At 46.2% G+C, this 13,019-nt stretch overlaps 1 protein-coding gene across 2 annotated transcripts; it reads left to right on the forward strand.

The window, feature by feature from the left end:
• Positions 1-5,460: 5,460 nt before the first annotated feature.
• LOC115561479 (ras-related protein Rap-2b) lies at positions 5,461-8,577 on the forward strand. 2 transcript variants are annotated; one of them, XM_030381580.1, is made up of 2 exons: positions 5,461-6,501; positions 7,059-8,577. In XM_030381580.1, the coding sequence occupies exon 1, from the start codon at positions 5,902-5,904 to the stop codon at positions 6,451-6,453; it is 552 nt and encodes a 183-aa protein (XP_030237440.1). In that variant the 5' UTR covers positions 5,461-5,901; the 3' UTR covers positions 6,454-6,501; positions 7,059-8,577. The 2 variants fall into 2 exon arrangements, with proteins under 2 accessions (XP_030237440.1, XP_030237439.1); XM_030381579.1 differs by having other exon boundaries at positions 5,467-6,501; positions 7,005-8,577.
• The last annotated feature ends 4,442 nt before the right edge of the window (positions 8,578-13,019 follow it).

Consider the following 13,019-nt stretch of genomic DNA (forward strand, 5'->3'; position numbering starts at 1 on the left):
CACGTGAGTGCATACATGCATGTGTGAGTGTGTTTGCATGCATGTGTAAGTGTGTTTACATGCATGTGTGAGTGGTGTGCGTTCCTTTGCTTTGGTTGATGCTAATGTCTATGTAAGTTGATCCTCTGTTCTGGATTCCCCTGCTAAACTTAGCCAGCTGACTGCCACCAGCTACGGCCCAGTGGTCATCAGTGCAGCAGGCTGAGAGGAGGGCTCTGCTTTGGGCTGAGGCAGGTCCTCTGGAATGGGACGGGGCCGCGTCGGTACATCTCCCCCTCAGGTGCTCATTCTACCGTGGACGTCCATAGGATCATCCGGTAGACCTACAGATTCAACCCCAACGGTGGCCCTGTTAGCTTTGGGCCGTGCAGCCTCGGGGGTTAAGAGAGGCCAGAGCGATAGGGTTATAAACAGACGCCATTTGATCTAGTGCCCGGTCACGCAGTCAATGCAGGGGATCTCAAGCAGTGAGCAAACACTTAAGGGGTAACCTCGCCCACCTCATTTACACCCTTGGGCGTCTACTGAGAATTCCCTGGGAATTGACAGAGGACCCCAAAGAACTCATCCAATTTTTATTCTGCACAGTTTAGTTTCACTGTGTGCGTCTGTGTGTGTATGTGTATGTGTATGTGTGTGTGTCTTTGTACTTGCACAGTGTGTGTATGTCTTTGTACTCGCACAGTGTCGTGTGTGTGTATGTATGTGTGTGTGTGTGTGTGTGTGTGTGTGTGTGTGTGTGTGTGTGTGTGTGTGTGTGTGTGTGTGTGTGTGTGTGTGTGTGTGTGTGTGTGTGTGTGTGTGTGTGTGTGTGTGTGTGTGCGCGGGGGAGTGCTAACTGTCGTCTATATATCTCTCTCTGTCTCCCTCTCAGACACTCACTTCACACTTTCACACACAAAGATTCATATGAATTGCGGCCATTGTGATGGCACCCACAGTAATTACATTGCTGTTCTGCTGGCCTTCTGTCGCACCACAACACTGTCCCACAGTGACCACACATTCCTCAATGGGTCACTGTGCACCGCAGTGCCACGAGGTCCAGACAGTTTAACTTTGCTTCGAGGCTTCCACACCCATCACTGTCGTTCACCCCATCCAAGTTCTCTGGTTCAGCTTCTACTCTGCATGGACTATTGGTTCATGCATGCACTTCTGTTGACTTTTGTACATATACTCAATCCCCGCCATCCGCTTCGGACAGGAAGTGAGCGTAGCCACTTCCCTTTTTTGATGGTGGAGTGGGACTCCCAAAAACGGTGCCCTTTGGCCTCTACAAATGTGGCGCACAGGGCCGGGCCAAACTGTATGTATTATTAATGATGGCCAAAATTCCACACATGAAAGGCATGCTTTGTGGTTGGGATAAAAGACTGCTGTGTCTTTGCTCGCGCTCCCTCTTTCTCCCTCAAACATCTCCCTTTTCTTTCCTGTCTAATGCCTCATTCAGCTGTTTCCTCCGGTCCCTTATGATGTATTCTCTTGTTCTTAGTTCCTCTTTTTTCAGGCGCTTTGTGAAGCAGGTCAAAGGAGTGTGGGCTCCTTCGCAGATGGCTTCAGCTTTGTGCGTGAGGGGGTTAGCTCTGGACTTGGCACACACACTCCAACCTTTCACTACTTCCTTGGGTATTTATTCTTTATGTTGAGTGCGTCCACAGCCTCAGCCAAAGACAAACGGACACCACTTAGATAGTTCATGGATTGAAATGTGAGTTTGAAATGGATGCTCTGTCAAATTTGGATAAATGTAACTTGGACATCTTAGTCTAGGTACTGCCAATAGGCTGAGGCATCAAACCAGGTAGACTGGGCATCAAACCCAGTACCCTTTGGTTAGAGGTCTAGCCACTTGCTACTACACTATCCGAAAATATTATTACGAATACACAATTGCATCTTTTGGAAATAAAAAAGATTGTTTTTAAAAAAGATACACATAATTGTATTTTATTCTTTACCTTTCCTAATAAAAACCATCTCAATCTTCTGTGACCTGATTCGACGGCCCATCAACCGGCACTGTAACCCTGCTGCCCTCCACTGGAAAATCCAGAGTACTGCAGTAGGGCTCTATGAAAACTATTAGCGTGCATGATCTTTTGAAAAGGTGTCTTCCATTTCTCACTCATCGAAAAATCAGTCAAGGAGAAATCTGGGCTAAAGATAAAATAATTGAAAAAGCAGCAACATGAGACGATGGAACCAGCTGGCCGGCTATCTGATAATTGCTTTAGGATCAAATGGTTGGTGACGGTAAAACAAACTACCCCAGACCGAAGAATAAATGATATCCAATTACATTCATAATTCATAATATGTATAACAAAGAACTCCGCACGCCTCTCGCCTCAAAGCACTTGCAGTGGTGAATACTAGCCACAAGATGGCCTTGGAGAGCAATCCCTTGACAATGCTTCGAAGACCTTGGATTGAGATTTTGAATGCACGCTTCGTTTCAACTGAAATATGCATTAAATCATAAAGTATAATAGACATTGCCAGGAGACATGTTTGAAATACCAATAGATACATGCAAACAATTAATTCAAGGTCGCCTTTCCACATTGTGTGCTGTGTCCCTAGAACCCGAATTCTGATAATGAATATATTATTATGAATGATTTGTTGTTAACATGCACATGGGATTAAGGGTAGGAGCTGAGCGGGTTCAACAACCCCCTTCTAGGATGTTTTACATGTAGCTAAGACACATTTGTTTGTTCCCTTTTCCCTTCCTTGTTATTTGTGGTTTCGTTATTATTATGTAGACTAAAGTGCTGTCACACGTATCTAGTCTTTGTTATTTTGCTCCTGTATTTCCCTCTAAAGAGGAACATATGACGAGCTAATGTTTACCTAGAGGGAGATGAGAAGCTTCTGGATCTATGGAAGAAGACCGATGAGCCACCAAGAAACAATAATATTTCATTTGATGTCTTGTACAAATTACTATTCTATGTACAGAATAATCATTATAGACAGCGGGTATGTTCATATAAGAATTATTCCACAAAGGCAGTTTGGGGCATTTAGTGTAATTACATGTATGAGACACTTTCTCCGTCTCTATAATGGCTTGCCAGCTACAAAGGTACATGGTGTGCCTAATAAACTGGCAAATGATTGCTCACGACAGTTGAAGTCTATCAAAACAGTGCAATCAAAGTTCAAGGCCATGAAAGAACACCATGAAATAAAATGAGGGCAAGGTAATTTCCAATTACTTCAATTACATTCAACAGGGAATTATATCCAAACTGCAACTCAATTCACACTTTGCTAACTTCAAAACTTTAAATCCTTGTTTATTTTATATTGAATTGAACTTATCTAGGCAACCCGGCCTCTGTGTCCTCATTGTTCTGAAATGAAAGAGAAAATGACTGCGAGATCTCTCCTTAATTAATCATTATATCATATAACACCATCATCGTCATTTCCCCCCAGTCAAGACGTCCTGGTTGGGGGTATGTGTACTGATTCTCGGGGTGTCACTCTACACACCTCACCTCCAGCGCCACAATGGAGAGCTGTTAGTTTCCACACACACAACCCCACTGAACTCCCTGCTCTGTGTGTTGTACGGCAGGCAGCGTGTCATAAGGCTAGCCACGCTGCCACGTTCGTGAATGAAAATCCTTGTCAGTAATTAGCACCACCACCTTGATGACTCCACAGAATGTTGACTCCACTGCTTAGGAAATTCAAAGTGATGCATTGCAACCATGTGACAATCACATCACAAGGCTCTAATAGGACCCCCCCCCCCCCCTTCCCCACTCTCTCTACATTCTAACCCAAACACACACACACACGCACACACACAAAGGCCATACTCCCCTATTGTCTGTGTGTGTTTTTTTGTGATGGGATCGAGGCTGACTGGCTGCAAGGCACTTTGTCTGACCATATGACAGGCCAATCCACATGTTTTTTCCCCCCAGTCAAAAGTATTGAGTTATAGTAGCGGTGTGTGTGTGTTGGTGTGTTTGTGTGTGTGTATGTGTGTGTGTGAGAGCGATTATGTGTGTGCGTGTGTATGTGTGTGTCTGTGCTTGTGGGAGCAATTGTGTATCGTGTATTGGGGGTTTGTTTGCTTTTTTGTGTGTGTATATGTGTTTGTGTGTGTGTGTGGTGTGTGCGGGTGTAATTGGGTGTGTGTGGGTGTGCTTGTATGCATGCATATATGTGTGCATGTGTGCTTGTGCAAGCTAGTGTGTGTGTAGGGCTGTGTGTGTGTGTGTGTGTGTGTGTGTGTGTGTGTGTGTGTGTGTGTGTGTGTGTGTGTGTGTGTGTGTGTGTGTGTGTGTGTGTGTGTGTGTGTGTGTGTGTGTGTGTGTGTGTGTGTGTGTGTGTTTTGAGCGTGTGTGTACGGCTCATCTCATTGACGGCTCAACTCACACCCTATGATATGAGCATAGATTAAAATGATATTGATTTGATGCTATCATCACCGCCGCAGCGACCAGGAGGGCCATGCAGTCATGTAGCAGTGATGAGGTCAGAATGAAGCTTAATCATGAATGAGTTGGGGTGATGTGTAATGATCAATTAAAAACACACACACACACACACACACACACACACACACACACACACACACACACACACACACACACACACACACACACACACACACACACACACACACACACACAGACAAACACACACATACACACACATCACATCCCCGGTGAACCCAGACAATATGTTACCACATTGAACTGTGCTTGTGTATTTCCTAGACATTAGGACATGTTGTTACATATAACATAGAACCAGGTAAGCAGGAAGGAGTCAGAGCTAAGTAGAATGTGCACACAGCAAGGTGGTATGAATTCCAGTCAACAATGAAACAGGATGAAAAGGAATATCACATGCACTGGGTAATGAGGAACTCAACATGATACTGGTTGAGTGCATAGTTTGTAACTGCGAATGTTTGAGTACCTCGTCAAGACAAACAATGTGTTTGGCAAGGTTGGGGTAATGCTAACCTGAGGCTGATGTCATGACTCACTTCCTCTTAATTTGCGGTGACAGTCAGCTGTTCTAGAATATGCTTAGTTGAAACCGAGCTGCACATGTTCAAGCGGAATAATACTACAAAGAACACTGACAGGAACTTGAATAACATTTGTTGTGGTTATTATGATTAGTACTATCATCAACATTGTCATTGTACCTCACAATACATAAATAAACAAAATAAATAATGTTTATTACGTTTAATGGTTGTTACCAAAACAAATGACAATACCCAATGCCACACATTTCAAAGAAACTTGGAAAGTTTAGGGGTGGTGGTTCGGCTTCCATGAATCATAAACGAATTACCAAGAAAACATCCACCTATGACTCAAGCAACAGCTTGCAGATTAGCTATGTCGAAACTAGGTGTGACAGGTTCGAGCGGCACTTGGGTCGCTGGCACTGGGTTAACAGTTGCACTGCACCTTTAATAAAACGGCGGAGCGGACCGTTGGGTGAGTGACGTGAGACGCAGACTGCGTGCTGAGTGTGGGCAGGAAGAGAGCGCGCGCGGCGGCGGTTGTACCACTTTAACGACTACGAGAACCGTGAACATTACCGTGTGATATATATATACTCCTGGGGGTTCAACATGCCACTCTGTTAACGCTGGGTTTGCGTTCTGAACCCCTGTTCAATTCGCACATTTGAACAGACATTGTGCGACCACGCCCCGTTATCCACGTCTAGCCCCACCGGAAAACCGCTCGTGGAGGCACAACGAGCGGCGCTGCGTGCCATTTGAAACACAGCAGGGCTGCGGCGGGCTCGCGGCTTCGGAGTGCGTTCCAAAAGGAAGCCGAGAAGGAGGAGGAGAGGAGAGGATAGAAGCCTGAGTTGGGCTTCTTCTTGAGTGCCTGCTGAACCATGAGAGAATACAAAGTGGTGGTTCTGGGCTCCGGAGGAGTTGGCAAATCTGCCATCACTGTCCAGTTCGTGACGGGTTCATTCATAGAGAAGTACGACCCCACGATAGAGGACTTCTACAGGAAGGAGATCGAGGTGGACTCCTCGCCGTCCGTCCTGGAGATCCTGGACACGGCGGGCACGGAGCAGTTCGCGTCTATGCGGGACCTGTACATTAAAAACGGCCAGGGGTTCATCCTGGTGTACAGCCTGGTGAACCAGCAGAGCTTCCAAGACATCAAGCCCATGAGAGACCAGATCATCCGGGTGAAGAGGTACGAGAGGGTGCCCATGATCCTAGTCGGCAACAAGGTGGACCTGGAGGGGGAGAGAGAAGTGTCGTCAGGCGAGGGGAAGGCTCTGGCGGACGAGTGGAAATGCCCGTTCATGGAGACCTCAGCCAAAAATAAGAGCTCTGTGGACGAACTGTTTGCAGAGATAGTCCGGCAGATGAACTATGCCTCTACACCCAATGGCGACGACCAGTGCTGCTCGTCTTGTGTCATTCTTTAAAAAAGGAAAATATCAACGTTTTTTTGTTGTTATGGTCAAATGGCAATGGTAAGTGATGCATTCAAAATACTCTTATCATGTGTAGCCTCATCAGCAGCTCTTATGTTAAACTGTGACATTAGAATATGATGACTGCTGTCTGTTTTTGTGCCACAGTGGTTGTATTTGATCACCTGTTCACATCAGTACACAACAGTTAGAACAGCTTCAGCCAGCCTTCACTTGCAGGCTTTTGTTAAGCAGGACGCTGTTGCTAGCACGTTTGCACAAGCAGCCAGTTGGGTAAAGACCAACTGACAGAGCAAAGTAAGCAGTGGAATCCATAAATCTGAAATTCTCATTTAACCAGCGGGAAAATGTGCCGACAGCGTTTTCTTTAAGAGAACGTATGAGAACCATGATAGCAGGGTGAGGGGATAGGCTGTGCTGCTCCTCCTACAGAAGGTGCTAACAGCCCTGGGAGGAGGGCCATGTCTTGGGCCAGTGTGCCTCTCGCCTGGAGGCAGCCCTGGTTAATTTATGACGTTTGTTTTGTCCCTTTTCTGTGGCAGTTTGTTGCAGGAAGTCCGTGCCGTTGAGTTCTTCTTCTTCGTGTCTCACCCCAGCTTTAGAGGAATGCTGAGCGAGGAGGAGAAGGAGGAGGAGCGAGAGGAGGGGAGCTTGAGAGGAGAGGAGAGGGCTCCACCCCTCAGCAGATCGGCTGGCTTGGACTCTCTGTGTGCAGGAGGATCAATGTCCCACCATGGATACCAACACAGTATCAAGTCCATAGTTTCCACTGCCCTCGACTGCACTTCCACGTTACAACTGGAAACGTCTCCCTAGCATCCCCCCCCCCCCCCCCCCCTAAACCAACCTCACCGCCCCCCTCAAATGGCAGAGATGTGGACCAGAACCCCTAAGAACACATAGTGATGGATATTTGTGCTCCAGACAACGACGCGACTAGAGACAAGAGTATATTTTGTTAAATAGCTGTGCATATTACGAGGAGGTGGAACAGAATTCTCGGGCGCCATTTCCCCCCTACCACCCGAACACGCTGTCCCACGAACACGGAACCAACATCGTTCCACGAACCCTCCCACCCCCAATCCCCCCCCCAGCTACAGTTTGTGTACGTTCGATGGTCGCTGCTCCGAATAACACCGTCTCCCCCCCCTCCCCCCGAAGTCAAAGACTCTGACATCGCTTGAACCGGCGGGGATGGGCCACCGCGAGGAAGAAGAGAGCGTTGGCGTGTGGGGGGGGGGACCTCAACTGGAGCGAAACGGAGTGGGGGGGGGCGGTGACCTCTTGACCTGACCGCCCGTGTGTCGAGTGCCTTTCCATAACAGATCAGCTGTTCTGACTTTGTGCCAACTCCCCCAGTATCAGCCACCACCACTACCCCTGCCCCCCCTCCCCCGGACACACAGAGACACACACACTCCTCCACACGTAATCTTAGAAGGGGTGGTGGCATTAACAAGAATATATATATTATATATATTTAAAACAAAATTGAAAACTATAGGCTTTCTTTTGTTAATGGAGATTTTTAGTTTCCATCGTGAGTTTGCCTTTTTATTTTTAAAGACTATTGAACTCGTTCTAGTCTGAAACGCACAGGTACTGAAACCCTTACACTTGATAACGATGGACGCGTTAATCTACCGAAATCTGTTTTTTGTTTTTGGTTCTTAACAGGATGTGTGACAATGTACCTTTGACAGATTTAACCTGATTGTAAGTGGAATTTCAGGCCATGCTTTTTCCACAGTGGTCTGCCTGTTTAAAAAAAAAAAACATAACAAAAACAAAGACTTTTAATACAAATTGCATTTCTTACAAAACGGGGCCATGCTGTGTGTTCATTCTCAACGGTGTTTGTTTTTACTGTCCTTGTGCCTGCATATTTTCCTAACATAGCTGTTTGACTGGGAAAACAGAGGCAATGACCAGTGTTTCCATTCAATAATGTGTAATAACAATCACTCTAACTTCGGAGACAGCCATACAGTCACAGGGAATAGAATCAGTGGACCAAAAAGTTTACAAGAATATCCATGCTAATCCATTTATAATGGACTCTTCCTCAGCTTCGGGTAACAATAGAGAATAAACCTGAATACCTGCCCTATAGCCACTCATCATACATCCACCTACCTACACATGTATATTAATATCTATATATATAATCATATCCGTGTGTCGGATGCATAATCCACTGTACAGACAGTGGAGGTTGGTGCAGTTCAAGAGAAACATGTCTCTGTGTTGGTGTCGAGTATTTCTGCCCGCGAGCCTTGGGTCTGAGTGCAGCGTGTGGGTGTTGTTGTGTAACAGGGAGACTGGCTCTCCAGATCCGTCACCGCCGCCTCGCTGGGGATTACAAGCCGTACCCTGGTTCGGACCGCAAGGCACCGCTGCTACACACAACCCAGCTCCCTGGGCTTTGTTTGGACGGGGCTCGGCCCGTACATGACTTCCATTAGGCCTTTGTTTTCCTTGTTTAGTTTCCGTTTCTCCCACCGGGTGCTGCCTGTGATGTCTGTTTTGTGTGAGTAAGGAGTCTGCTTATGCTCCCCCAGACCGATGCCTCCCTCTTGACACACAGACACTATATCGGTACACGTGTACGGACAGTATTCACATGTACTGTACGTTAACAGCTCGGAACCGAGACATACGCCGAGATAGGCATCGGTGTCACATATCCCCGAAGTCCTTGTGGCTGCGTCGGTTTATGTGACTTGAATGGTGGTGGAGGCGGTGGTGGGGGGGGTGAGGGGTTGCGGTGTCGGGGTGCTGGAGCGGTTTAGAGTTCAATGCTGGTGTTCTGACATTCTAGAGAGTGCGCGTGAAATGTCAGAGTTCTAAACAATGGTGGCTAGCTAGACTGCGACTCATTCTGCACAATATGGAGACTCAGATGTTGGCGTTCAGAGGTCCGTGCCCGCTGTGTGCGTGTGTTCGTTTCCTCTCGGTGAAGGAGCACAGAAAAAGGAGTAGGAAGAGAAACTTTGAAAAAACCATGCGCCATGTATTTGTGTTAGTCGCTCTCTCTCTCTCTGGGGCTCTCTCTCTCTAGTGCTCTCTCTCTCGTGCTCTCTCTCTCGCTTGTGCTCTTCTCTCTCTCTCTCTCTCTCTCTCTCTCTCTCTCTCTCTCTCTCTCTCTCTCTCTCTCTCTCGGTGGTGAGACACCATAAACAAAAACCCTTTCACCCTCTAGCTTCACCGCACTGTATTCAATCGCTTCCGGTCACTCTGTTCCCGCACTGCTTCTGTCGTGTCTTTATATGTCCGTCACAGTCCTCGGATCGGTATAACATGAGGCTAGCCTGCCGGGTTCAGGGTGTGGTCATAGCTATCCCATAATCATCTCTGCCCCTAAAGGGAACTTGGAGGTCTGATTGCAGACATGTCTGTTCCAAGGCCTCCCGACAGACCATGTGATTAGACATGCTCGGGGCCACGGCCGCACGCCACGCTAATAGCCCTGCCCACGTCTATAAGTCATGTATGTGGATGAGATAAGTTACTATAGCTGTGCTCCAGATAGTGTTGCAAACCCCATGTACCCCCAGGAACTCCCCAACTGCTGCTCGGCTTCAATCACTTGCTGTCGTGCTCGCATCAGATAGCAGAAGAATTTGCCCTTTGGAGATCAACGCAGAAGAAGGACTCTAGGGCGAGTTCCTGTTTTATGTGCTTTTTCTTCCCTGCAGAGAGGTTGCAGGTGAGGAACCACTCACTTCCTCCTTTGGCTGCCGCTAATGAACTCTGTGCACCAGAAGGCACATTGGTGTTGTCGGCCGCTTGCATGCTAATCAAAGCGCCATTCACGGGCGCTTATTCAACCCAGGCAGGCCACCGCTAGTAACGTCCTACTGTGGCAGAAAAGGGAAGTCTGGCGAGTCAATGGTCTGGCTGCATGGTCATGGGAGCCAGTCTTGTGATGTGGTTGCTATAGTTAAGATGGAGGGGGGGCTTTGTGACCCCACTCAGTCAGAGCCAATGGGGGGGATTGAAACCAAAGGGTCTATTTCTGTGTTTCATTACATAGTTGTCTGAGCTCAAATATGTATTTTGTGCGCATAATAGGAAATATGGGTACGTCCCGAGACTGTGTGCCGGGCTATAGATAAACGTGCGAGAGGAGCCACAAAAAATGTTCTGCTTAACGCGGAGGAGTAACAAAAAAAAAGAAAGCGTAGATTCCTCAGGCTCAGGGATTGGCTCGGGCGCTTGAGTTCTGTGTGTGTTCTGCCAATGCCAGTGTTTGTACTGACAGGAAGTGAAGCGAAAGTGCCAGAGAGAGAGAGAAAGAATGGGTGGTGTGTGTTAGCATTTTTTTTTTTTTTACACGGGGCTTAATCACTATATAGGCTCCTTGCTGAATTACAGGCCTGGCACCGGCCTCCCCACGTCACCGGTCTATTTCGGAGGCTCCGTTGTGTTCGGCAGTGTGGTCCGCGCCGCTCCCGTTTGCACTGCAGATGTGCGGGACACTTTCTGTCCTTGGCTGGAATGGGGATGCAACTGACCTCACCTTTGGGATTATAAAATACTCGAATTTTGTAGTGGCAGTTCCTGTGTGATGTCTAGATGTATTACCACAAAAGGAAAAGGTTGACACCTGGTCTTTTAGTAAACCTTTCAAAGATTTGTAATTTTTTGCACACACACACAGCCCCCTACCCAACCACCTATCCACACAGCCACCCCCCCCCCCCCCCCACCCCACACACACATACAAGCAATTAACCTACATTGTGCACACTTCACACATTTAATTACACACGGAAGCTAACATTCCTCCAGCATTTCTACACACATTTTATGTGGTTTTTTTACTAGCGACACAAACAACGGAGACACTGTTGACCTCTGGTGAGCAAAGAGCCCTACAGCAAGACGGCCCACAGATTGATAACAACTGACAGTTTTTATTAAACAGTTGTTGCTGATTCCCCACGGCCTTATCCAGCTATTTTGCCAACCTATTTTTGAAGAGAGGTATGAAGTTGAACCCATGGAAACTAAACAGGAACGTTCCGGGTATAATATTTTCTGCTATGACATCTATGTCTAAATTTGATCAGCTGTCAGACCAAAATGACAGCTATCTCATTTGTGGATTGTATAGGCTATGGATGTATTTACAAATGATATTCAAACCTCTTGTTTAGACAGCTTTGTTGAGCTCTTCAATTATGAAGTTCAAACGATGACACTAACACAGTGGAATATGGGGGATATTTTGTTGTAGAAATGTAAAACTGTAATTCACTAAATGTTGTGCAAGACTCGATATGATGAATACGGTCTTATTAATCCCAAAGAGTATTACATTCATCCCAAAGGAATTAGTTTGTCACAAGACAAGGAATAATACAAATAGCGAATAGAAAAACAAAAAGTACATAACATTCCATATTTCAATTGATAATAAAAGTTATATATTTGTATGAATATATGAATATATAACTTTTATTATCAATTGAAATATGGAATGTGACATTTGGACATTCAATGTTTGGCATGCAACGCAGGTCCATTTTGCAAGTCCACTTTTAACTGATAAGAGATGCTTCATAGATTATCAATAAACTTCATAGATTATCAATACGAGCGCTATCAGTGTCGCACTGCACCAAGATAACCACGATTATCTTACATAAACTGCAAGCAGACAGAGAAAAAAGTGAAGATGTAGGCCTACGTTTCCCGCCCTGGCAAGTCGCAAGCAAAACTGGAGTAGGTGTTGTTGGTGTGTTTGAATATGTTCCAATCGCGCCAATCAATCAAAACAGTGTGCAGAGATCCTCTTGTGATATCACAATGAGAACAGGGTCATTCATACTCACAGAGTGCATACCAGCTAGTATAAAGGGAAACTGATAAGGGTTCAGATCAGGTTTCCTTCGGGCTCTAAGGAGTGGCCCCCGTGGTCTGAGTTGACAGACTCTGAAACTGTGCCAGATCAGGAATGGCCCAGGAATTCTTCTCATTCCGATGATTCCTTCAACTGTACTGCCTGAACATGTCATCAGGATCCAGTGTTCAGACTTTGAAACGGATAGAAGAAGGAGAATTTTTTTTAATAAACCATAGCATATATCATCAAAATATATAGCCGTGGTGGTGTTCGTTTTTTTTTGTGGGGTTGTGTTATGTCACATCTGGGTTTGCGGAAAAAGTAATCCTAGAACCGTTTATTATCTTTTATGATCCGGTTTCCAAGATATTTAAGGGTAAAGACAAGAGTATACAGCACATGCTTGGAAAATTGAAATATCTAAAAATAGAATTGAAACCAACATATATGGTTGTATGGAATTGGATTTAAACTGTGGAGAGGAGGGTGAAAGTGCCTTGTTTAAGCAAGACTCGAGTTCTGGCCTTCCTACTGTGTGATCCTCCTGATCACCCACTCAAAAGCTCCTTCTGTGATAATCCCAGCCCTGTTGTAATGCTATTGTGGAAACAAGGTCAGAAAACCCAGTTCCTCAGAGCTGGTTAGCTGCAGACCCCTCCGTGTTGGTCTCTCCTCTCTGTTCACTGGGTGTCTGGCTGCTGGG

The sequence above is a fragment of the Gadus morhua genome, chromosome 16, assembly GCF_902167405.1.
Source record: "Gadus morhua chromosome 16, gadMor3.0, whole genome shotgun sequence".
Lineage (NCBI taxonomy): Eukaryota > Metazoa > Chordata > Actinopteri > Gadiformes > Gadidae > Gadus > Gadus morhua.